This window comes from Toxotes jaculatrix, chromosome 14 (assembly GCF_017976425.1).
Source record: "Toxotes jaculatrix isolate fToxJac2 chromosome 14, fToxJac2.pri, whole genome shotgun sequence".
Taxonomy (NCBI): domain Eukaryota; kingdom Metazoa; phylum Chordata; class Actinopteri; family Toxotidae; genus Toxotes; species Toxotes jaculatrix.
This window is the reverse complement of record NC_054407.1, coordinates 13,500,958-13,526,686: the sequence shown is the minus strand read 5'-3', so window position 1 is coordinate 13,526,686 and position 25,729 is coordinate 13,500,958. Positions and strand designations below refer to the sequence as shown.

The following is a 25,729-nucleotide window of genomic DNA, read 5'->3' as shown; positions in this document are numbered from 1 at the left end:
CGATGTCTGTAATTATTCCTGCATTTTCTCTCTCCATCTCTCATTTCCATTTTGATTTTAATGACCTGCTTCGTCCTTGCTTGGCAGGTGTTCTAGTTTACAACTGGAGCTCCCTGGGATATCAATTTTATAGACGTGGCTGAAGGTGACTCCCTGCTCTGGGGCTGAGAGGTCTGGGTGGTTGTCGGCGGAGCTGAAGTGTGAGATGGTACAGAGCAGGGCCAGCAGGCACAGGGCCCTCCACAGGAGTCTAGTGGTCATGGCTAGAGGACAAGACAAGAGCAGATGATTGTTAAACTAGCATAAGGCTGCTTTCAAGTGTAACTATAAGTATATGGCTCACCTCACAGGCATATTTCTCAAATGGTACAGGCATTCATTTCAGTAAAGTTGCTTTTACCTTACATAATAGAAAGCATCAGTAAGAACAAAACCAAACAGCTCACTGCTGACTGTAAGACACATCACATCCACTTCCATGACTCTAACACAGAGTGACATGAGACCACGTTTCATATGGAGCTGAAGTTTGTATTCCATCTGTTTTTTTTAGTGCAAGTAAATGCATTATTTAAGAGATTGTATCTTTTGCATGAACAATATGTAACAGACTACTGAAACGGTAGATGTTTGTCGTCATGGCTCACTGGACCTCCGTCTCTGGGCTGAAAGAGGGTCACGTTTGTACTTTCCAGTCAGAATTTTATAGAGGACTGAGGACAGACATACTGCCTGGATGAAACATAAGTTACATTACATTCAGTGGGGCACGCTGCTGTATATTTAATCTCAGGAAACCTGAACCATTATGTCACTGTGGTGTGTGTGTGTGTCTTATACCCTCATTCCACAGTATGGTAGCAGAAAGTGAGCAGTCATCACTTTGCCAGAGATCATTTTGCTCTAAACCATAAATTGTGCTCAGTCAGGCGTTTCAGAGCCTCAGAAAGTGAGCACAGAAACTTGTCCTCAGTGATGTCGTCATTGTGTCTAATGACAGTGATGTCATGTGAACTCAAAACCTCACATTGGCTTCCCCAGGAAGCCAAATTACATGCTTTCAAAATAGCACTCCTGCCTTAACCTTCTCTAGCCCTTTTTTTTTGGACTTTGGTCTGAATTTAACTTTCTGGTGTAAAAGTTTAAATAGCAGCAGAAGGAACTTCTGATCTAACTATGCTGAGCTTGTGTGGTCTATGGAAACACAAAACCCCTAATAGAGTGACTGAGAGCTCAGTAATAACTGTGATGTGTGACAAGTGGAAAACTGCATTGCAATGTACAGTAGTATACATGTTTAAATACATTTGTTGGATTTGTTTGAAATGATCCAGGATTATTCTATGGAACATGCATGCACTGCAAAACCCCAGATACTGCACATACTAACCACAAAAGACAGAGCTCTCCTCCTTCGTTTTATTTCAGTTTTTTAGCCTTAGACTTTGCATACAGGAACTATAAAAGCCAAATAAACTAATTATAGAGTTGTAATTTTGTAAAGTTATTCTAATGTTTGCTAACTAGTTGTAGGAGGAGAAACAGACCAACTGGAAACCCTTGTAATCAAAACAATTGCCCATTGAGTGTCAAAAGACACAAACAGATGGAAAAGCACAAAAATGTCCAGAGAAGGAAACAGATCCTGAAAATCCCACTGGCCATGGTGTGAGCATCGGCCAGAACATTAAAAAGTCAACAAGTGGATCTAAATCCGGCCAATAGTCCAACTACCTCGACAATACATTATCAGATTAGCAGATATTCTGAGCAGGGATCCCAAAGTGAGAATACCTGACCTTTGGAGGTCAGGTGGAAAGCTACTTCACTTATTCAATTGGACACAATTTGTTTTTAGTTAAATAAATGTTGGCTTATGAATCTGACTTCTGATGATTTACACAGGTTCTAACTGAAGTCGCTCTGTGCTTCAAAATGCTCTGGCCTTTTTTCAGGGAGACAAATAGACATATAATTTCCATAACCTGTTTCTAACTAGTCCAAACTCAATGTGCTTGACCTTGTTTGGTTATTTTAGCTGTCTGTTTGATTGCTGCTGGTCAGAAGCTTGAGGTTGGAGACTGGTGCCATTGCAAGAAATCCAAGCTATGACATCACTGGGAAATCGCTTTTTTGACCTTATGTGGTGGCCAAAGTTTTAGCGGGTGTTTTATCAATGGCCAAGATTTGGGAGGGCAAACCAGAGATGAAGTGAAAGCGACATTAAGTGAAGGAGACAAATGGAAAGTAAAGGAAAAAGAGATGAAAAAAATGGAGAGTGAGAGAGATTGAGTGAGTGAGAGAGAGTGAATAGGTGAGAGAGGGAATGATGGAGAGGGTGTACGTGAATCAGTGACAGTCTAGCAGTTAGCCATATTATGGACTATATACTATAGCCATGTGGGATGGCACTGAGCTCTGGCATGCAGAGATACTTAACAAGCATGTTTATAGCTCCCTGTCAGGATTTTGTTTGATGCTCACCATTTTCGGGCCTTTTTCTTATTTCTCTTGGAGGGGATAGTACTGTGACCTTCCAAGCATAGCAGAGGGCTACCACTGAGTACTAAGAATGTCCCAGCATTGGAAACACAGACAGATGGAGGGATAAATGGAGAGAGGAAATGGGGAATAAAGAGGGAAGTGGTGCAGTCACAGTTGAGAATTACTGCTGGAGGGATGGATGGATGGACAGTGGATGAATGGGTAGAGGAACGGTTGTTTAGAAAAAACAGATGAGTTAGTGGTTGGTTGGATGGATAGATAACATAAGTATATTGATGATTGGATAGATGGTGGACAGGTGGATGGATGAAAGGATGGTTGAATGCATGGATGATGCATGGATGGATGGATGGATGAATGGAATGAATGAATGATAAATAATTAATGAATGATGCAATAAATATATTAATGGATAAATCAATAAGTGTACTGATAGTTGCATAGATAGAAGATAGGCGGCTGGAAGGATGGATGACTTAATGAATGTATAAATGGTCACAGATTAATAAATGGACAGAGAAATGCTGGAAACATGGTGGATGGATGTAAAGATGAATCAGCAGATGGCTCAATTATAGAAGGATGGATCAGTGAATGAATAGGTAGATGATTGATGAATATATGGGTGGGCTGATGGGTGGATGGATAAAATGAAAGGTGGATGTATAGACAGATAGATGGACTTTCCATGTACAATTTTATATTGTATAGGCCACTTGGAGATTCAAGTATTAGCTGTAAGGTAAAGGATGAATGTAGCAGATGTTGGTTGGACAGTAAAATGACGGGCAAGATTAGGTACGACTAAATGAACTGGATGTTTGCAGCATTAAGTGGCTGTCATGACACAAAGCAGCAAAGTCAAGCTTTTGTTCAATTATAGTGAAAGCAAAAGGGATTGACTGGATATTCTCCAATCGGCCAGTAACATAAAGATGTTTGGCATCAATTTCCAGCTCATTCATAATGTAAAGGCAAGTCAGTATGCATAAAGCTGCAGGATAAGCAGGAAAACAGAGTGGCGTCAGTCCAGTGGATGCTTTTACTCAGCACACGGCACGTCCAGATAGCATTTCAACCTGGCTTTCAAGCTGACACAAGTAAAATTCAACATGCCCATAAACACAGTTCAAAATTCCTTCCTGACAATAACTTCTCTATGTCAAAGCAGAGCTATGTCAATGGGCCTGTAAACTGTTTGTTGACTACCTGTGATGTGTGTTCACTCTTTTATAAGAGAGAAAGAAGTGTGTGCAACTCTGCCCATGTGTGTACAGTATGTGTGTGAAACCCGTCATTTATAGCTAGCAGAGACGAAGGGGGATTGCCTCCAAAAGTAACAAGAGCAATTTAATCACATAGAGACAATACTGTCTGGATCCACAGACACCATTCACTGAAGGCTTTTTGACAAGTTGTGAGGGATGCTTGTGTGTGTTTCTAAAATCTCCTTACACTCTCACAGCTTTGGAAACTGTAAATGCGCTAAACATTGGGTTGGGGGGGGGGGGGGAGGGGGGGGGGGGGGTTGGTGGGGTTTGTCTTGGTTCTTGTGGAACCAAGACAAACCCCCCCAACCCCCCCCCCCCCCCCCCCCCAAACAGCTGTAGAGAATAACCCGTATTGGGATTACAGATACAGACTGAAAGACGCAGTAGAAGAAGAAGTCAGAGCACATTTGCCCTGTCGTCTCTAGAGAGCCATTAAGCTTCAGACAAAAGGCAGACTGTTTCGCCAGGTTTCAAATCTCACAGGACCAAACCAACAAGCCTGAGGATGAGAAGAAGAGCAGGATGAAAAAGAGGAGTGGCAAGGTCATGCCTTTATGTGCGGTTGCAAACTTGCAATGTTTGTGGGCGTCCTATTCCTTTCCTCTTTTCCTTCCCCTCGCAGCAGCTTGCAGACAGAACAGGGAAAATAAAATGAATAAAACAAAGCTGAAAGCAATTATCGTCTGAGAGCAGAGCTCATATCTTCATGATTCTGTCTGCCTTCTGCTGCCATACAGACCACAAGGAGACCTAGATAAGAACTTCGCTTCATCAGAAACACAGAGGCGCCCTTCCCCTCAATGGGGCTATCAAACCTGGCCTACCAAAAAAAAAAAAAAGGAAGAAAAATTATACTGCCCGTACGTTAATAAAACAGCCTAAATCCTCTATGGAGATCATTTTTTGAAATAATAAAAATGTGTTTTCTGTAGCTTTCATGTGCCTGGAGGTCATTTTATTCTCGATAACTGGAGATGTGAGGTTTCCATGAAAGTCTTCACTTTTTACAATCTGAATACTTTTTATAAACCACCCACTCAGGGCTGTGGGTCCCCTCTCTCCCTCTCTCTCTCCCTCTGTCTTCCTCTCTCTATCATTTTGCATGGCTGAGGGCCCACATCTGTAGCTCATTTTGCGAGGGCTTCTGTGTATTCCCTGAGCCAGCACAGTAGCATTAGAGGTAAATCTACTGGACTGACAACCCTTTGAGAACATCAGTCACCCCAGCGCATCATTATTATAAATATTTATGTTATTATCACAGAGGAAAATTTGTGCTGGCACCTTTGTTGACAGACAATTTAGGATTATCTACAATACAGTGTGAATCTTAACTGGATGTTCAAACGGTAAGCAATAACTCTAACACACTTTTGCAGACTGTCACAGTTGTTCTAGAGAACATAATCATGTTGATTTATGTAATCCTGTCTGAGCATTTCTAAATATCCAAATGAACTTTTTGACTGATCCAGATTTCCCAAGTTTTCATGGAGCATCTTAAAATAACTTCTCTTGTACTTGTGTTAAAACCGTTTCATTGTTGTGCATAGAAGCTCTCAACAAAAACAGTATACAAGGTTTTTGTGAAGTGCATACACTGAGAACCAATGGGTCTCATAAGTTCATTCAGAGTGTCAAACCTCATCACACATCAACATATATCACTCACCAAGACTTCCACAACTTCCCCACAGACAAAGTGCTGCCATGCAAACCCAAACTAACACGAGAACAGCTTTAGTCTCGGGGCACTTGATGAATTCCAGGTGTAAGGTCCAACTTTAGACTGTCATGTAACTGACAGCAGAGTTGAAGTAAAAGGCTGTGCATGTACACTGCTTCATTAAAGCCTTACCGACCATCAGAGAGTAGAAGATGTACATAAAGAACGGTGAGGAACAAGGAGAAAAGGAGAGAGTGAAGGAAAAATGAAGTAAAGGGTGTTAGATGGAGAAAAAAGGGAGATGGAAGAGAAAGAAAAGCTGAGAAACAGCTGAGATGGAATTTGTAGTGGTGAAAAAGATTGATAGAGAAAGAAAGAAAGATAAGAGTTTCAAAGAGGGAAGCAAAAAGCATAATTGGGCCCCTCGGGATGATGGAGGAATAAATAAGAGCATTCCCTCCCGCATGAGTTAACAGCTGTTGTCAAAGTTTTGTTTTTTGTTTTTTTTTTTAACTTGGTAGTCATCAAAATTAACTTTCATTTATCTTATTAGACTGAAACTTAAACTGAAACTGTCGCACACCTAGAGGTTAACTGGACTAATGACGACCCGCATTATGTCAGTCTGTAAAAAAGTAACAGTTACAAAAAAGTTAAAAAGTTGCCTTACCCTTGAGGATTTTCTTAAACTTTCTCCTCTACCTTCTTTCTCTCTTTTCTCTGAAGGACTGAACTTCGCTCGTGAAGCCTCTCCCTGTGCCACCTGTTGACAGGCCCGGCCCAATGATTCAAAGACCTCTATAGTGCCAGTGACTTTTGCTCTCTCCCTCCCTCTTCAATTGTTAAAATCTCTCCCAAATGCCTATAGGCCAGTGGGCAGTTAGTTTGGGAGTGTCTCCTCTCCTCCTCTCCTCAAGTGATTGTATGAAAAGGGAGAGGGAGAGGAGGAGGAGGAGGAGAGATAATGAGCAGCATTTAGTACTTTTTCCACACAACTCTTACCTTGCTTCTTCACTGTCTCAATCATTTCTCCACTTTTTAATAACTGATATTTTTTTCTCCCTTTATGTGTTTGGTTACAGTAGCAGAGAAGGTTGGCTTTAATCTCTTTAGCAGAAAGAGCAGGGTCTTAAACACAGTAACTGGATGAAGGTTGGAATCAAGTGGGCGAGTTTGAAGCCAAAAAAAAGTAGGCTTAGGATAGAAGGAACCACCGGGGAGAAGGCTTATTTGACAAAATACATTTTTAAAATTCAAAATGTACACACAAAGGCTTAAAAGAAAAGGTACATTTGGATGCAATTGACATGGACACAGCAGCGGCACACAGATCGCGTTAGAGAATAAGGCAAACAAAAAGAACCCAGGGGCATTTCCTGGAATAAACCATCTGGCGGTATGGGTTTTTTAAAACAGTGATAATAATCACAAGAGTACATTGGAGCATTTATTGTTGGTTGGATGATTGGCAGTTAGAAACCAAAAAGTCTTGACTTGGTTTTACTTTTACGATTCTTTTCGAAATTGTTCTCAAGTTATTTCTATGAAAACAGGCCACCACTAAGCACATTCTGTGAGGACACATCACAGACTAACTCCCTCAAGCCTCCTGAAAAACCACAAGCTTCACGATCAAAAACTTACCCCACTTGGACTACATTATGATCACTTGAAAGCATGCAAAGAAAAACGGTTTTGTTTCGGTTTGGTTTCTGTTATGCAAGTATAAACAATACAATTTGAAATAATGCAGGGAACCAAGTGCATGAATACAGTGAGAGGAAACACACACATCAGCCTCGACCACCATGACCATTACCAAAGACCCCGGGTGTCAAGGTTGGCAATAGTTTACGCTGACAGCGGCTGTTTGTCTCTAAATATATAAGTAAGGTTTCAAATGTCTGTGGGAACACAGAGGATGGTGGGATTGTTCAAGTGAAACTGGAGCTGAAGCTACAAGGGCAGGTGTGGATGTTTGCACAGAGCAAATGGTGTTCGAACTTTTAATTGTACTTTCCTACATGTTGGACAACAGTGAGGTTTTGGTCCATTGATATCTTACCCAATATCTGATTAAATGATTTGCACCAAAACCACGAATGTGAATTCAATATAGTTTTCTGTCCCTTGGATGCTCTGGAGCTTAGCATACAGAAAACATATGAGAGCTTAAAGGCTGGATGTGATAAACTGTCACAGATAAAAGAGACTTTAAGAACACTGCAAATAATGGTTTACTTAGTTTAAGAACATTTCTGCTAATGACAGTCATTGTTACTTAAACCTTCAAGGCAAAATCTTTTTTTTTTTTTCGGTAACCGGGGCAGCACTAAACACAAAATTTAGGGAAATATTTAGCTTTTTTTTAGCGTTTTGCACAGTAAAACCAAAACAGTGAGCTAAAAATGAAAACCCTGGCAACACAGAAATACAAACATTTTCTGTCAGTGTGAATGGCATGTCTCACATTTCACTTTGTCATTTGGCCCATTGTTAATACAGAAATATTAGAATAATAGAACACATTTAAGGTGTGGTCACATTATTTTCTGCTTATTGAATATACTCTGAAGATGATGGTCATGAGTGAGTTATGTGGGGGTTTTTTTATGTTTTCCAGGTTTTAGAAAAATGCAGAAATATCCAGGATAATGTTGTCAACATGACTCTACAAGAATTCCTTGGAGCAAGGACATAGCTGAATGAATCACTGGATTCTCCAGAACGAGATCAGCCGCAAATGTTTTGCAGAAATGACTGGCTGATTACTAACCAACTCCAAATCACCAGTGAGGAGTGCTGTACCACACACACACACACACACACACACACACACGCAAAAGCACATGCACAGATCTACCAATCAAACTTCAAACTTGTCAACAAATTTGTCTCAACTGTCAACAAGCAGTAAGGTTAAGTTTCAGCTGACAACCTGTCCACAAGTGCTTTTATTAATTTTGAGACAGTGTTTATAGCCTACTGGTGCTTTGTGGTTTGGTTAAAACTAATGACTAATCTTATCCTTAAAAACATCCTTCATTCCTTCCTTTCATCCTTCCTGCTGAATTACAGCTTCCTGCACTCTTGTAATTAGTTAGTTGCAGTTTATTAGTTTCTTTTGCATGCAATTGTAAAAAATGAGAATGTTTTTATAAAGAGAGTCAGGGGTCTTAAATATTCACAGACTTCATTCACGCTGTTACATCCTTTCTCTCCATTCCTCACTGTGCCTATGAATCCATCCATCTCTCCTTTGTCATTTGAACTTAAGAAATCTTTTGATCATTTCTAACAAAACAAGGGAAATCCTCAGCTTCAGTGAACACAAAGTACACACAGAATGTCAGATCGGCACTTTTAACTCCATTCATGTGCTCGTGTGTTGAGGGGACACGCTTTGTGGGAGGTGATGACATTTACAGAGCTTCATGGGACAATGAGAAAATGTTTCATGCATGTCACTATACTTTCGGGGAAATATGACTGTCTCCCATTGTAAGTGCTTTCTGGTTTCAGTCCATGCTGGAAAATGAACGCCTCACCAGCAACAGATGTGACAGATCTCCTCTCAGCAGGGTGAATTTTATATAATGTTTCCCTTAATGTGATGCATGTTTCTAATCGGTTTCCTTTCTCTGGGGAAGAACACAGTGTCTGAACTCTTGTTGGAAGATCACACACACACCTCTGATTTTCCTTTTTTATTAATCCAAGTCCCTTTTCTTCCAGACCAGGAGCTGACTGTATATCTAAAGCTGCTGAATGAAGGTGTTTTTGACATCAAAATGCAAACCGGGGTCAGCACAGTGCCGGTGCAGATTTCAAGAGTATGCATGTGCCAGTCTCTTTTTCTCTCCTTTCCTGCATTGGAGTTCTCATTAAAGCAAAGTTACAACTACCAGCTTAGGGGGCAGAGGTGGATCTGGTTCCTGTGAGGGAATCTTCCTCTCCCCTGTGATGCTGTTCTCTAAGTTTTAAGTACTTTAGTCCTCAACTGGGGTACTTAGCCTCTTTTGCTGTATGTGATGGAAAAGGCTGCCTTGTTCAGTTAATTATGTAAGACTATATTTTAATTCTCATTAACCATGAGTAAACACTTACTGTCACATGTCAGATGGTAGGATCTGCAGGGATGAAAGCTTCCTGAAGTTAAAGTTATGGTGAAAAATATTGCCTTTCCTGAGTTGTGATGGCAGCTCCCCATCTTAAATCTGAGCTCCAGAATTAAAGACACTGACAGATTTACAATAAATTTTGAACATTTAGAAAAATGTCTGGAAATTACTGGTGGGCTGCACAATAACCATACCAGCTGATGATGATAAATTCCCTTGTTTCGTGTTCTGTTGATGACAGTGGGAAATCTTGACTCAGACACCACTTGAGAATTTACTTTTCAATTAGCTTGTCATGGTTAGTAGTGATGGTCGTGGCTTGTGGTTTATGTTTTTCTCATGCTCTTAAAACATTAAGTGCAGATAAAAGTTTGCTTGTGTTTGAAAGGATGGACCTCACTATGGTTTTGAAAACGAAACCATGCTAGTTGTTACATGGTACGCAAACTTTTCTAAATGCTTTAATGAAGTTTTTCCTCTGTCAGAAATATTTCCATAGATTCTTGGTCAGCTTGTTTTATATGAGTTAAAAAATCCACAGTTTTCTTACTCATATGCATTTTATCAAAGGTTCATTGTGATCAGCCTTAACAAAGCAAAGTCAACAAAATGAGATAACTAATGAAGCGATGAGCATGCTGAGATACTTTAATCTCTCATGCTTCCTCCAGCAGATTTGGGATTTTAGTTTGAACATTTGCCAAATAGAGGAAGTAATTTATTGTCCACTCCGCACCCTTTGCTGCAGCTCTTTGCTATTATCTTAGTTTTCCTGCCAGCCAAGATAAATAGCAGCCCTCCTGATGCTCATATATTTCTAGTTAGAACAACCATACAGTATGTGAAGACTTGCAACTACAGTTTACAAAAGGCACTTGATGTCCCGCCATAATTAACACAATACTTGGAACATAATCAGTTCTGCCAAAGATGTCACTGACTAAGCTGATTAATGCATTATTTACTACTGCATGTCCTTGCAAATGAGCGTTATGATGTGATGAACTGTATCTTAACCCTTTCATGCATAGTGGTCACTACAGTAGACAGCTATTCAAAAGCTGTTCTCTTGTATATGCATGGGCTTTATTGTTACAGTTGCATATCAGCCAACACGGTGGATGCTTGTGCACCAAAACAAAAAATGCCAACAGATGCCATGATGCTTCATGCACATAAAAAACAAGTATGTCTGCATGCAGTGCAAGCACTCTGAAATCATCCCATCGCATTGTGATGGACATTTTAATCTTTTTCTTTAGTGAATATATTTCATAGCCTAAACAATTATTTGATTAACTGATAATAAAATAATCAGCAGATTCCATGATAACGGAATGGAATGGAGCCTTAACAATGACATCAATCCAGCGTCAGATCATCTCCAACAAAGAAAGCATTTTAGTGTGCTTTAAGACTTGCCACAGCACAGTTAAAAAGATATCCCATAACCTAAACACTTATTTCAAACAGACTTTCAGTTTAAGAATGTCCTGCTATCACCCTTTTATAACTACTGCCTGTGTATGTCCTCAAACAACCACTTTCAGTAACTTAAACCTGAACCCTCAATGGGTCCTTTCAAGTAAATGTACAAAAAGCACATTAACTCAACACTTTGAACCATATGGTATATCTAATCACACACAGACTAACTGTAGTAAGAGGGACTGAAAAATTACTGATTGCGTGTTTCCTTGTGGATCTGGAAACCGTTGATTGAGAGGGCTGATTTAATCTGAAGGAGAGCTACACTGTGAGGAGCTCTGTGCGAAATGAGAAGTGACAGATGGATCCAAATAGCACCCGCAGATATCTAACACATGAAATATGTTTAAAGACTGACTAAATGTCTGGCTTGTCTGGGGGTTATTAGTCAAGATTAACACAGCCAACTCAAAGCTGACAATTTTCCATCACTGTGGTAAAAAGTTGATTTTTTTCAGTCTAGTCTAAACATGCAAAAATAGAGATAAAATGTTTTTTGCATTGTTTACATGGAACATGACAAGACAAGATCAAATCAGAGGAAGCCGGAGCCAAACGCTGGTTTCAATGCCACATTCTCTGTGTTTACAGTTGTCAAATGTCTTGGGGGCTGTTTTTTATTTTTTAGCAGTGTAAACTGAACGTGTGTGACTTTGTTGGAGAGCAGATCAGATTAGATGATGCAGTGTTGATAAAACCAAAGTCATTTAAGGGAAAACAAACTCATGCCATATGGTGATTTGGTTGAATGTGTTCCTTTCAAGGCTCTTGTTGTGTGTTCTACTTTCTTTGATGCCCAGCACTCTGTGCTCATACAAACAAACTTGTGGGCACACATATACACACACATAATGTACATGTTATAAGCTGTTGGCCTGTCTTTAATTATCTTAGCTCAGAATGGCAAAAGCAACATATGTGGAATAACTGTTCGTCTACATTGTGATTATCTGCTAATGTTGTTCAACTACTGTGAGCGGTCAGCACACCCAGCTTCCAGATTGTTTTTAAAGATTATTGTTAATGTGGCTTTTGTTTTGTTGCACAGCATATGGTAAAGAGCAACAAAATGATCTGACAATGACATGCAGCAACGGCTGTGGTCTGGACCTGCCTGTGACATCATGTGAGACATCTGCTTTAGAGCACAACTTAGAAAACTAGTGTGAATATGTTTGTCTCAACTTTTCACAAGAAAATGTAGTTATTAATGGGCATTTGTAGATACTATAATTCAAGAATAACCTGCAGTAAAAAAAAAAAAAAAAAAAAGATGATTAATGAATCCAGTTTCACATACAGGAAACCAGTGACACACGTTAGCAAATGGGTTAATTGGAACAGACAAGGCAAGTGAAGCAGCAGCCAGACAGATGAGCTGGTGTCAACAGCTGTAATGGCTTCCTGGGCTGATGTGGATACCAGTCCTCAGGGTCGGGTCATCCTGTCATGTGGCGCCATGTGGAGACCTGACCCCACGGTCCACCAGCTGACATAACCCAGCATTGCTTATGGCTTTTGATCTCAGAGATTCACCAGTGACTTCTCTTTTTTGCCTCAGAGAAAAAAGAAATGGTGAAAATTAAAAAAGAGGCAAGTTCAAGCAGGTAAAGATCGTCACTTCCTCCCAACACCTGTGGCTCCTTCTCATTTTACAGTGAAAATGGAGCAAATAGTCATGAAATACGTGTAAGGTGTGAATCTATCTGGGGACTTTGGCTAAATTTGAACAAAAAAAAGTAAATAAAGAAGGCACTGTATACTCTGCGTTAATGTTGCATATGAGACAAATCAGTGCACTGAAATAAATTTTTTCTGCATGATTTTATCTTTTTGGGCAGAAAAATCACCTCTGTGTGAGATATCTGATTTCAGCCGACAGCAAAAACAAAGTTAAGACTGACAGACCGGGACCTGTAGGTCTCCACTGGAAAATAGAGGCACACAGTTACAGAGAGAGTGACAGTGACAAATAACACACCAAACATATACTTATTCTTTCATAGAGTTTTAAATAACTAATTTCCTGAAGGAAATTATTTCAGCTTTGTAAGACAGCACCAGGAATTACCCTTCACCTGATTCTCATGGGTCAAGAAAGATTTGTTTTCAAAGCTTGCGGACTACACTTCCTAGAGCGTTGGTGGTCCTTTAAGTAAGTATAATCACAGATGTGTCTGTATCTCTCTCTCTCTCTCTCTCTCTCTCTCTCTCTCTCTCTCTCTCTCTCTCTCTCTCTCTCTCTCTCTTGCTTTTCCTCTAGCCTCCAAAGTAACTCCATTCATTCAAATTCAGATCCAATCATCTCTAAGTACCTCTGTTCTTCTCCTTGACAATGGCATTTACACCTAACCACAAAATCAAGGGAATACAGTTTTGGCTTTTACAAATATCCCTTTATATCCTCTGAAATGGGGAAAAACAGCACTGAGGCAAAACACAAACCACATAATGTTTTTCTTTATGAGGTTATGCATCAAACACTTTATTCACACAAATAGTGCAACAGCTCTTGAATCTGAGAGGGAGAGTTGATGGTTTTTGAAAACTGCTCCCCTCGGCAGATCATAAGTGAATGCAGCATATCTGCAGATGGGACTCATCATTTTTACTTGACCCAAAAGACTCAGTTCCAAGTCGTACAATATTGTGATTGATAATATTAAGTAGGTAATCTATTTGCCAGGACAAGAAAATGATCAAACAGATGAAATGAGACAGTCACACATCATTTTAGTGGCCATATTATTCATCTTCGAGAAATTAATGATGAGCGCAGTTTTTCACATATTGAAAATGAGAACTTTGACAGTTTCTTGAAACATCATATACTTGGAAAGTCTGGGGAATCTTTTTGAGTTTCTGTAGATGAAATTGCATGTGTATTTTGTTTATCTTATATCCATGTAATCAACAGACATTTTGACCTCAAGAGAAATAATGTGACATTTTGCATACGTGGTTAACATATAGGATGTGTTTGTTGTTGTTTTTTTTATCCTCATTCACCAGATCATTAATACAATGTGTCATGTAGTGTTCATATTCATAATTAGTCATAGTCCTTGGTCATTTTTATGTTTTGAAACACGTTAAGAAATTATTCATCTTTTAATTCTAAACTTGTCATTAGCCAAGAAAAGAAAGGATCAGCAGCCTTAATGTTATTAATTTCCCTATCTGTTAATTAAATTAGTACCCAACCCCCAAATGTCATTTTATTAATCTCTGCTCATACACCAGGCGGAACAATCCTTTACCCTGTCCTTTGCACTCTTAGATAAAAATGCCTCTGGCTAAATGTACCAAAGTAAAGAGGATTTTCTTTTAAAAGATAGTCCTAAGATTGTATTTATGTTTGATTCATTGCCTGCAAATGAGAGTATGGACTTATTCATTAAGGATGCATGTGCACTTACCTGCCTGCATGCATGCCATGAATTTAACCAAGCTCTCTTTTCTCTTTTTCTTTTTCTTTCTCTTTCTCTTTCTCTTTCTTTCTGCCTATCCTGGGGGAACACTAGACATTCCTGAGGTCTGGAAAGCAGAGACCTCTGAGTTAGTCAGGTCATGGCCTCTTGCTAAATGAGCTGTATCTGGTTCAAATGGACACTGATTACTTAGAGGAGAAGGAGTTCCCATGCTGACGTGTCAGTGAAAGCATCATAATGGCTAAAGACTGCTGATTCAGTCCCTGATACCCAACGTCTGTGCATCAGACTGCTTGAGGTATAACAAAATATTGTTACAGAAATTTGGTACTGTTTTTAAACTCAATCTGGAGACATAAAGACTCTTTTTTAGAATTAATAACAAAAGTTTCAATGCTATATAAAAGCAAACACCGGGGAGCTGGATTTAACTGCATTTGTTTCAATAGTATGTTTAGTTATAAAGTGCTGGAAAGTCTACAAGATCTTTTTCTCCCCTAATTTTGCTGTCTCATTTTCTCCCAAGGCACAATAAGGCCCACTTATAGAGTGTTTAAATACACTTGCACCGCTACATGAGTTTTTCCGTGATCAAAAATCCAGTCTGAATGGTTTGCTTTGTCAATGATTTATTAAAGCTCCTTTTAAATACTGTAACATATGCTTGGTTCTATTTATTTGGCAAAAAAGTTTGTCAGAGACGTCCTGTCCAGAATAATGGACCAGTTGAAGACTTGAGAACCGTGGCTCCGCTTGTGAACTTTACGACATCTCAAGGAGGGAAACATATTTATTTTACCCAGCGAGAGAAATACAGGAAATATGTCACTGTTAGATTTTTCCTCTTTGCACCAGGTACTGTATGTATTTGATTATGGTTTCGTAGAGATGGTGGAATATTTAACATGAAGTGTAAGCACTTCACCACATTTGTTTAGACTGGTCGTTCAAGACATAATACTTTTCTTGACATTTAGTGACTATAATGTGTTTGGTCTAGATACAAATAGGCACACACAAGAAGCCTAAGTAAAGCAATGTGTTAAAAAAAATGAAAACATTTTTATAGACAGATCCAACATAAAAAGAGTGTTGTTGACATCTTAAAATGAAATGCACTATATTGAAACACAGTCTTTCCATGTGGTTCTGCATTTACTCTTTAAAAAATGCTTGAAACATGCTGAAATGCAATGAAACAAATTAAATCAGTTTCTCTCCATTAGCAGATAAAAAAGGGGGAAAGATTTAAAACAGACATTAATTGTGAGTTAAGATGTGCCCAAATGTTAGATGTGCCTGTGTTAGAAATTGTGACCGGCTTGTATGATTTATAATATAAAAAAATATTAGGATCATGGCTGGAGTTGGTAATCCAAAGTTTTTCAGAAAGGCATCTCTGTTTTTGTTGCCAAATTCCATCACATTATGGCCCCATATAATATTATGTTATTGTATAGAAATATAAGGAACATTTTGTTTTGGCAGCTGTAGATGACTGCACTCCACACTGGTTTCAAATATTTGAGCTACCAGAGGATGACATGCTGAGATGTGATGCTATACTATGGCCTTGAACAATCCCAACTGAGATCACATTTTAACCAAGATGCCAAAGTTAAGCTTTGTTAAGTTTTATTAATATTTATTTCTCCATGAACTTGCTCCCGCCATCTGATGATGTGGACTTTGTCTGATTTATGTTCACAGGTCAGTCACGCAGTTAGGTCAAAAGTGGACAAGCCTGCCCAGTGAGAAAGACAACACTTTGTGTATTGTTTACAAGCTGACTTGTGCCTGTAAAAATGTCACTGGTAGACACGCTCATGTCAACCCTGGAATTTAGATTTGTTTCACTGTGTGTGTGTGTGGTTGTGTGTGTGTGTGTGTGTGTGTGTGTGTGTGTGTGTGTGTGTGTGTGTGTGTGTGTGTTTATCTGCATCTTTCTTACATTTCATCAACAGAGTAGAGAGATATGAATGGCAGGACACCTAAACAATAAGAGTGAATGTGCCACCTTGCCTTATCCCTCCTAAAATAAAGTTGTTTCTGAATCAAACACTCCCAAACAACCACACGGATAGAAGACATGATGTTCCTGTCACACATTCACCTCTTTGTGGTACGTGGTATGTAATCAAGTCTAAGGTTTGATCAGCCACAGGATGCTTGTTTGCCATAACCATCTTGTTTAGGGTGGGATGAAAGAGTGCCTAAACCACTATAGCAGATGGAATAGTTGATGAACAGCAGAGAGGTTAGCTGGTGGGTGACAGCTGTCTGTGTGGGATGTACTAGAGAAACAGAGAACTTTCCCTTGGTCTGAATGTGTCACATAAAGGCATGAGCCTTTCGCCAGTGTTTTTAACATGTACAACTTCTGAAGGACTGTAAATCTACTAAACAGGGAACTAGTGATGTAATGTATCCAGGCGCATTCACTCAGGTACTGCAGTTTTGAGGGCCTTGTACTTTACTTGAGCATTTCCACTTTACGCTTCAACTCCATTACATTTGGAGTGGAGTATTGCACTCATTCATTTGAATTACTTCGATTACTTTTAAAAATGTGTTTTTATGAACATAGGTTTATAATAAAGCCTAAAATTTGCGGTCCATAATGCACCCTGATGCCTATAAAATGCCTTCAGTGTGAAAAATCATGTGAAATGCCATGTGGGTGCAGACAGGCTATCAAATTACATGGCCACTATTGGTTGACAACAAGGTTAGTATGAATAGTGTTTCATCTGGTTTCAGATTCTACATTCTGCCTCAGCGAAACCAGTACACTGAATGGTTTCTGAATGGTCTTGACCATGTTCTCTGCACTGCTGTCATTTTTATGGATGGGGCTGCTGCGCCGCTGTGTAATTTTAACTTACCTCGGTAACACATCAGGTTTATATTGCATGGCTTTGTTCCAACATCTCCCATGTCTCTGCTATGATCCAGCCTGAGGTCTTGATCCCCCTTAAGGCACACAACTGCTCTGCAGTTAAGACACATGTCTACATGACATCTTTATATTTAATTGCTCCTTTGTTGCCAGCTGACAGGAGACTGTATTGTTACTCTGCTCTTATAAGGTATAAAGAATCTTTCTCTCCGTTGCTCCCTTAACACAAAGCACTCTGGGCTCCACACAACAGCTCAAATGTTTATGATTGCCATCATCACTGGATTTGTTATGAGTCATAATAAGCCTCTTACTCCTATTCTTTGTGCTGTCAAACAGTAAGGCTGCAGAGCTCTTCACACTGAGTAATTGGGGATAGATAGCATATTCAACACAGCATTAGTGACAAAGAATGCACATGTTTATGTCAACAGTACAGCACATGTTCTCACTGATTTTGTATTTTGTCAGCTAGCACAATTATTTTTGCATGAGTTTGCTCAAAAATAAGTACTGTATAATGCATCTGCAGAGAGCCTCGCCCTTACATCATTTAATCAGGTAGAAACTTGTTGTTTACTCCAGTCAAGTTGTTTAAAGTCTGATTAATTTAAACCTCTCCTGCAGAAAGACATTTTTGCCAACCCACACAACGTTTTATTTTTCTTGGCACACACTGGCAGCTGGCATTTATCATAAATTTTACAATATGGAAAAGCAGAAAGTAATACTGTCATTTCATGCAACAACAAAGATGCTTCAAAACCAAATTATAGTGGCTTCTGTGAAGACTTGCTCTACACTGAATGTGAGGTTAAGAAATATCACTTTCTGTCAGCAACACTGATGCACTTCATCTACTATCATTTATCATTTAATTAAACAGTCAGAGGCCTGTACAGATTTTCCAGCCTGCTACATAAAGTTGCTCTTTATAGAGGAAATACTGTCTGCACTCTGTCATGTGTTAATATTTATCCAAAGCATCCCCCTCAAGGCTCCAAAATAATGGGGATTGTTTAAGAAAACTTTCATGGAATCTGCTGCTATTGTTAAATCTTATTCTATAAAAACTTGTAGAACAGTGTCCTGCTGAACCGCATGTTGAAAGAAGACCACAGTGCTCCATTTTATGTGTGTACTCTCCTAAAACACAAGAGTTTCATTGTTAGGGGTGTCCAGGGAGACACAAGAGTTTCATTGTTGGGGCCGTCAAGGGAGTAAAGATGGGTCTGAGTTTCAGAAGATTAAAGAATAGATTTCAGTCAGACATAAGGTTTAGATTCAGCAGGATTAGGGAATTGCTCCTTTGGTGGACAGTGAGAGAGCGAGTATGACCTCAAAATCACATAACAACACTGCCACCTGTTGGTTTTTAAGTGGCACCACAAGAGTTTAAAAATTTGCTGCAGCCATGGATTGTCTCCATCATTAGTTTAATTAAGGTAGCAAAGGCCCAGGTAGCGCAGGTGTTGAACTAGCATTCACTTATGCCATCATTGTTGTTACCAAATATAGGCCTAATCTAGTGATCAAATATCTCCAAATAAACTTCAGACTGTCCGTTTGCTCATGGTATTGGGTGCTTATACTTGCAGCATGATCTCTTCTACTGTAATATCTACCTTCCCGATTCCCGATTACTCCCAAATTTCAAACTCTGACAAAGCAAAATAATCACAACCACTGCTGGCTAATGAAAAACCAACCACTGTCAAACACAGTTTTCCATACCTAAACATTGCTGTGTCAGAATTCAATTGTACCGTCCTCAAATGTTCCTGAGATGTTGTGCAATGTGATATTTATTTACACAGTGGACAAAATAATAAAAACAGTACAACACTACCCAACACAATAGAAACATTGTAGAGACTTATAATATTCTAGTTTTCTTTAAGATAGCATGAGAGATTTATTCTAGAAGCACTGAATAAATAAAAATAAAAACAAAGTCACTGTTTATCCATGGACAACTGTGAGCACAAAATACTGGCAGGGCCATGGAGTTAAATACAACTCTATTTTTTTCTTTGAATGACAAATGTTTGTCAGAATATTCTCTGTGTCATGTGTATTCAGTCTCTTTTTTTTTTTTTTAATTCTAAAAATCTGATTGCAACTTTGAAAAAGATGGGTGGGATTAAAGATGCAACTGCTAGTCAACTAGTCAATTAATTGATTAGTTAATTAACAGAAAATGAACTGTCAACTATTTTGGTTATTGATTAATAGTTCTGAGTCATTTTGTTAAATGAAGAATGTCAAATTCTCTGGTTCCAGGTTCTCAAATGTGTATGTTTTAGGTTTCCTTGGTCTTTAATAATAGTAAATTCAACATATTTGGTTACTGGGCTGTTACTCTGACAAAACAAGACATATGAAAACATCACCGCGGACGCTAAAACAGATTCACCAATAATGAAAATGATCATCAATAATAATCCCAAGATGGGACTGATCCATACTCCTGGTCAACAGGTGGCGATATTTTCATGGGTTTATCCTCCTTCGGTGGTTTTGCACAACAAATCAAATCCAATATGGCAGCCCACAGGATAGCATGTTTGGGGTTAAATGCCCTTTATTCCACTGTCTGCGGCCCGAAGCAGGTAACTTACTTGTTACAGCGCGGTATTATAGGGTTTAAGTTGTTTTTTATTAAGACTGTATCGCATACGTGCGACAGAGGGAAAGAGAAATCAACGCTGACGGTGTTAGTGGTCTAAGTAGCTTTCTGACGTTAGCTTCGCGGCTAATTCCCAGTAGCGCTTTTTATACTGTTGTTAATTAAAGATTTGTGTGTTTGTAGCTAACAGCAGCTGAGCCGTCTGACTGGGTTAAAACTGAAACATTCTTCACGGGGTTGATGTGATCAAACGCAAAAAAATATATATATTGGTGGGGCTTTGAGTTGGTAGGGCTGTGCTTGTATTACACCTGGGTAAATTTACGCCTTTGCAATAGCTTTCAATCAACAATCTGCAGGCTCAGGTCACTCTGTGTGGTGCACATGACATTAGCTGTCAGTAACTACTGGAACATTGTGCACAGGCACTGAGGACATGCTGGGGGGCTGTGGAGCAGGTGAGAAGTTACTACGTTGACTGGAGGATGCTGAGGGACGTCAAGAGAAGGCAGATGGCTTTTGACTATGCTGATGAGAGGCTACGGATCAATGCACTGAGAAAGAACACCATCCTGCCAAAAGAGCTTCAGGTAGGTTCATTTCTTTCTCTACCAAACAAGCCATTTATGATTTAAGTCAGTATAATTTTTCTATCATTGGTTGATTGAAAAAATTGCAGCCTGCATCTTTGCACATCTCAAAATAGCTGAATTTTGTTAATTGTCACAAATGTGAGTCTTTTGTGGTCAGTATGTGAGGTAATTATTGAAAACCAATATCTAGAGTTATTCCAAATTATTCAAAGTTAAAAAATAAAAAAAGGCTGATATCAGTTTTAAAATCTTTTCAGGAGTTGGCAGATAAAGAAATTGCAGCACTACCTCGAGACAGCTGCCCTGTGAGAATACGCAACAGGTGTGTGATGACTTCCCGACCCCGGGGAGTGAAGCGGAGGTGGCGACTGAGTCGGATTGTCTTCCGTCATCTAGCTGATCACAACCAGATGTCTGGGATCCAGAGGGCAAGATGGTGACATGGGATCATTAGTGTATGGAGTCTTTAAGAACATCGACTATGATGAAACACTTCCACCGCCACCTACAGAAGTGTGGAAGGTATCCTTTGTGTAGATTGTGTGTCCATGTTTCCTCATGGCTCTTCTAAATATGAACAACGACAAAATGCCTAGTATTTAAAGAGAAAATTATCGTGACTATTAAGTGGAGCAAATATCCATGTAACTTTCTGTATTTGGAAATGGATGAATAAATACTGTTGCACATTACTAATCTTTTTCAGGTATCTGTGTTTTCTTGTAGAATGTAGAAGCTGATGCAGAGATTAGCTATGTTGTAAAGTGCTATTAGTATAGATACAGTACTGCATTTTCCTCCACTATCAGCAAGAAGTGTTGACTGAGCAAGACATCTCTCACTGGCTAATATTATAGTAAACATAATAATATAGTAAACAATTTTATATTCATATTTTTTAAACAATAAATACATTCATTATATTTGATCATACTCTGTAGACATGGTGTGAGGTGATTGGTGCAGCAAATCTCTGCATCCGTCCAAATTATGCTAAAATGTTTAGCATGAAACGCATAGTAAAACATAAAGTCATGTAATGAACTACTTAAAATAGGAAGTTTAGTTTCTTATACTTGATGTCTATCAGCCCTTCCGGCCGGAGGGTGGCGGTAGTGATTTTACAGACTGGCAAACGGAGAATACGACGAAGAAGAATTAAGTAGCGGTACATGAATATGTAGAAAAAGAAGAAGAAGAAGACGCGCCGTAGACTCAGAGCCAAGCGGAGCAGAACAGAGAGGGCAATATAAACATTTTTTCTTAATCAAACTAGCATAACTGAAAAAAACCTTAAATGGATCTAACCGAACAGGTAAACAGCATGGGTTTATTCTGTTTCGTATACTCTGACAGTGCGGAGGGGACTGAATTTACATGATTCCTCTTGGAGCAATGCTATGTTAGCTGACGTAGCTGGTTAGCAAGCCATCGCTAACCGGCAAAGTGATATCAGTTGTTTTTTTATCTGTAGTTTCAGAGAGCATGAACATTTTTATAACTAACCTTGAACGGGGATTTGCCACAGGTGATAACTGCTTAGTCACGTTTGGCGGTGTTTATCAGTAGTTAGCTAGCTCGCACAAAGCTTGCTTTCATTGGAGTTTGCCAGAACATTCTAGCAACGTGATGCTAACACAGCTAATGTTGGGTAACGTCAAAGCCCAGTAATTGTCTTCGTGACATCGAAATTAAAGTGGAGAGATTCGCGAAACTTTTGGGCGTCATTTCATGTAATGGGATCCAAGAGTTTATTTGGTAGCGAAGCACAGGGTACGGTTTCTGCCATATTATGCCAGCCAACTACCAGAGCTTCTCTCATGTGTAGTAACACGTTAGTGGACTTGCTTCGAGTGTGTCAACTCCAAGGAGGCAGTACATTTTATTCACAAGACTAAAATAAAAAATATTACCATAAATAACTTTTTCCTCCATTGATTCTCTCAATGTATGAATGCAAGCTTTAAACACATAAAAATTAAGCATACATTCCACTTTCTGATAGTGTTCATCACATAGTTTTCTTTGATCCATTACATAGAGAATCAGTTCTCTTAAATCATCTAGATCACGCTATTTGTTTACCTCTTGAATATGTTCTAATCAACCAGTGGCCAGAGGTTGAATTCCAGCTTTCAAGATTGTTTGCTTCTAGGTAAATGAGGTGTAACATATTTGGCCCCAAAATTTGTTTGATGTGCACATGTCCTTATTTTGACAAGATTTTTTTCTTCAAAACTTAAATAAAAGTCTACTTTATTAAAGTGAAATAAAAGAAACACTGTGCAATCTTTGTTAGGCAAAGTATTTCTATCTTGAGATATGACATATCAATGACTTCATTAAAATTAGTTGTTTTCTGATCAACTAATGGAGCAGCAGCTTCAGCCCTGGAATATATACCATAGTGTAATGATCTGTGCGGGTATGAATCATCTAAATAAGATGTCAAACTGTCTAATCCAAGGATCTGGATTTCTCAGTGGTGTAATGCTTTCCTCAATGCAGATCAGCCAGCTGAAGGCAGACTTGATGGAGCTGAAGTCACTCTTGGAAAGGTCAGAGAGGAAAAGAGTGCAGGAACTGCTGAAACAGGAGCAGAAGAAGGTGGAGAAGGAGCTTGCAGTCAAACAACAACTGAAGGAGCAACAGGCCAGGAAACAAGCTGACCCCTCTGCAGCCTCCAAAGCAGCATACACAGTCAAGATCACCAACTATGGTATGGGGCCATTGCTCACTATCAAACTAATGTCAAAAAGAAAGAAGGTGTTTGGGTTTGGAAGACCTACCAAAGTGTTTGAAAGTTCTTCACGCTTTTTTATCATATTTCCTCTGCAGCCTGGGACCAGTCAGAGAAATTTGTCAAAATTTACCTTACACTCAAGGATGTGCACAAAATTCCATCAGAAAATGTGGAAGTTAACTTCACAGAAAGGTAAGGTGATAATTAGCACACAGACATATACATTTCTACATGATGTGTTACTGGAAATACAATTTTATTTGCTCATTTCCTCTATTGTTGCAGGTCATTTTCTGTTCTGGTAAAGGATCTAGATGGGAAAAACCATCAGATGACAGTTCTCAATCTGTTATATCCAATCGATGAGAAGGAAAGCTACAAAAAGGTGAATAAAGCAGATACACATGTTCAAATGGAAAGTTTGTATTTTTTGATAGAAGGTGACGCAAGTCATTGGCTGTTGTGTTGTGGTCTGATGTGACTCGTTTAGAACTGTTTTGCCACTAGAGGGCAGAAAGTAGACTCTAATGTACTGTACTGACTTAAGGTCATTGTCTAACGACCAGGGTGTTGCCCAAAACAAATCTAGCTGGCTATGTTGATGTCCCTTTTCTTGTCTTTCAGTGTTGTCTTTGCATTTTACTTTTGGTTTTGATTTTGATCTGCCATTTCCTGAAGAAAAATTTAGGGGATTTATTAAAAAATAAAAGCACTTTTCTTCCTACATCAGATAAAAACAGACATGGTCCTGGTCATGTGCAAGAAGCAGACAACAAAAAAGTGGGAGTGCCTAACAAAGGTGGAAAAGCAGTCTAAAGAGAAAGAGTAAGTTCAAAAAATAATGATGAATTTTAGTTCTAGTAATATTTGCATTAATCCCGAGTTTTCATTGAGGTTAAAGCCACTGCATCATCAAACAAATTAGTTGATGAAATGTTTTTCATAGAATATGTGCAAATGCGTTATTGGCAGCTAAAGACACACTGGCAGGAGTTATGTGAAGAATAAACGGAACTATGATTTTCTAACCACTTGAAACGGTGCTAATTTTCACAGCTACATCTGACAAGTCATTCAAAACACCACTCCGTGTGAAGCACATTAAAGTGCAGTACCAGATCTAGGTGCTAGGCGTCACTGTGTATCAGATAGTGAATATACATAGCTTATGTGCACACATAAGGCCCACATCAGAGAAATGCATACGCATTCTTATAAGGTTTCCCTATTGCCTCTCAACAGTAAACCCAGTATTGAAGAGAATGCAGACCCCAGCGAGGGCCTGATGAGCATGCTGAAGAAGATCTACGCGGAGGGAGATGACGAGATGAAAAGGACCATCAACAAAGCCTGGACAGAGTCCCAAGAGAAGAAGATACGAGGAGAAGACATGATGGACTTCTAAACTGCACTCACCGCTCTTCCACTGCAAGACCAAGTGAGATCTTCCAGGGCTGCAGCAGACATGACTTGAATGTTATCTACTGCGAGTTGAAACAAAAAAACTTGAATGTCAGGGGTTAAAAAAAAAACTGAAGTCCTAATGAATAAATTATGATTATAATAATGTTTAAGCTCTGGATGGCCTCATTTTGGCCCTGCTTTGAAACCAGGCTGCTGATATGATGTTAGTCTTTGGTCACAATGCAGAAAGCTGTCAATAAATTAAAAGGAAAGTTCCTATACAAACATAAGGCTGCTGTTCGCCAGATGGCAACCTAAACACAGCAAGAATTAATTTAACCACTTTTTTTGTGTTGGCAAAATTAGCTTTATAAAGGGTTAAAGGACCACAATGCCATATTTTTTTTCCAAGCTTAATGTTTGTCAGTAGAATATGATTTGACTTGTACCAGGGTCGTTGAAAAAATGTTTAACTTGTTAATGCTGTTGTGAAGAATTTGGTTTAGCTAAACTGATGTTTCTGAGTGTACATTTGCCAAAGTCTTGCTCATATTCTTTCAGTGAGGACAACCAAGGGGGCTCTTGAGACTGTCTTCTTATCAGCCTTTGATTTTTTTTTTATTCCATAAATAGATCAGATGAGAACTGCAAAGACAGTACTATTCATCCATCACTCCAATGTATTAGTTTACATTACTGCATGAGTTTATGTCTTTGAGTGTATTTTACTCATTCCTGTTGCATTGTGTAATTCTTTAAGATACATTCTTTTAAATTCTTTGTTGCTGTTGAGATTTTTTAGTGCTTGAGAGTTTAATGCTATATTTTCTGTTTATGGTTCAATTGTTCTCACTGTGATTTTTTTCCCTCCAATAGGTGTGAATATGTCAAAATTTACATTTTAATTCTGTTGATAGTTTTCTTTGGCTTTTGTCATCATCTTACATGTATTGTTGCCTTCCCTCAGGTTGTTCATGCA

The 25,729-nt window shown here is 39.0% G+C and overlaps 3 protein-coding genes across 6 annotated transcripts in view; 2 read left to right on the top strand and 1 right to left on the bottom strand.

Moving 5' to 3' along the window:
* tnn (tenascin N) overlaps positions 1 to 6,249 on the bottom strand; it is a 32,844-nt gene extending 26,595 nt beyond the window's left edge. For all 4 annotated transcript variants that reach the window (XM_041054828.1, XM_041054831.1, XM_041054829.1 and 1 more), the window contains exons 1-2: positions 6,113 to 6,249; positions 66 to 263 (exon numbers count right to left, since the gene is read on the bottom strand). In XM_041054828.1, coding sequence (XP_040910762.1) covers positions 66 to 261 — 196 coding nt within the window. In that variant the 5' untranslated portion in view covers positions 262 to 263; positions 6,113 to 6,249. The remainder of the gene's footprint in view (positions 1 to 65; positions 264 to 6,112) is intronic.
* A 13,651-nt stretch (positions 6,250 to 19,900) lies between these two features.
* Positions 19,901 to 21,289, top strand: mrps14 (mitochondrial ribosomal protein S14). Its single transcript, XM_041055473.1, has 3 exons — positions 19,901 to 19,993; positions 20,436 to 20,600; positions 20,861 to 21,289. Exons 1-3 carry the CDS (start codon positions 19,925 to 19,927, stop codon positions 21,041 to 21,043), a joined length of 417 nt encoding a protein of 138 aa, XP_040911407.1. The 5' UTR covers positions 19,901 to 19,924; the 3' UTR covers positions 21,044 to 21,289.
* Positions 21,290 to 21,786: 497 nt separating this feature from the next.
* Positions 21,787 to 24,988, top strand: LOC121192575 (calcyclin binding protein). The gene is made up of 6 exons (XM_041054313.1): positions 21,787 to 21,918; positions 23,112 to 23,322; positions 23,442 to 23,538; positions 23,632 to 23,731; positions 24,077 to 24,171; positions 24,589 to 24,988. The coding sequence occupies exons 1-6, from the start codon at positions 21,901 to 21,903 to the stop codon at positions 24,749 to 24,751; spliced, it is 684 nt and encodes a 227-aa protein (XP_040910247.1). The 5' UTR covers positions 21,787 to 21,900; the 3' UTR covers positions 24,752 to 24,988.
* The last annotated feature ends 741 nt before the right edge of the window (positions 24,989 to 25,729 follow it).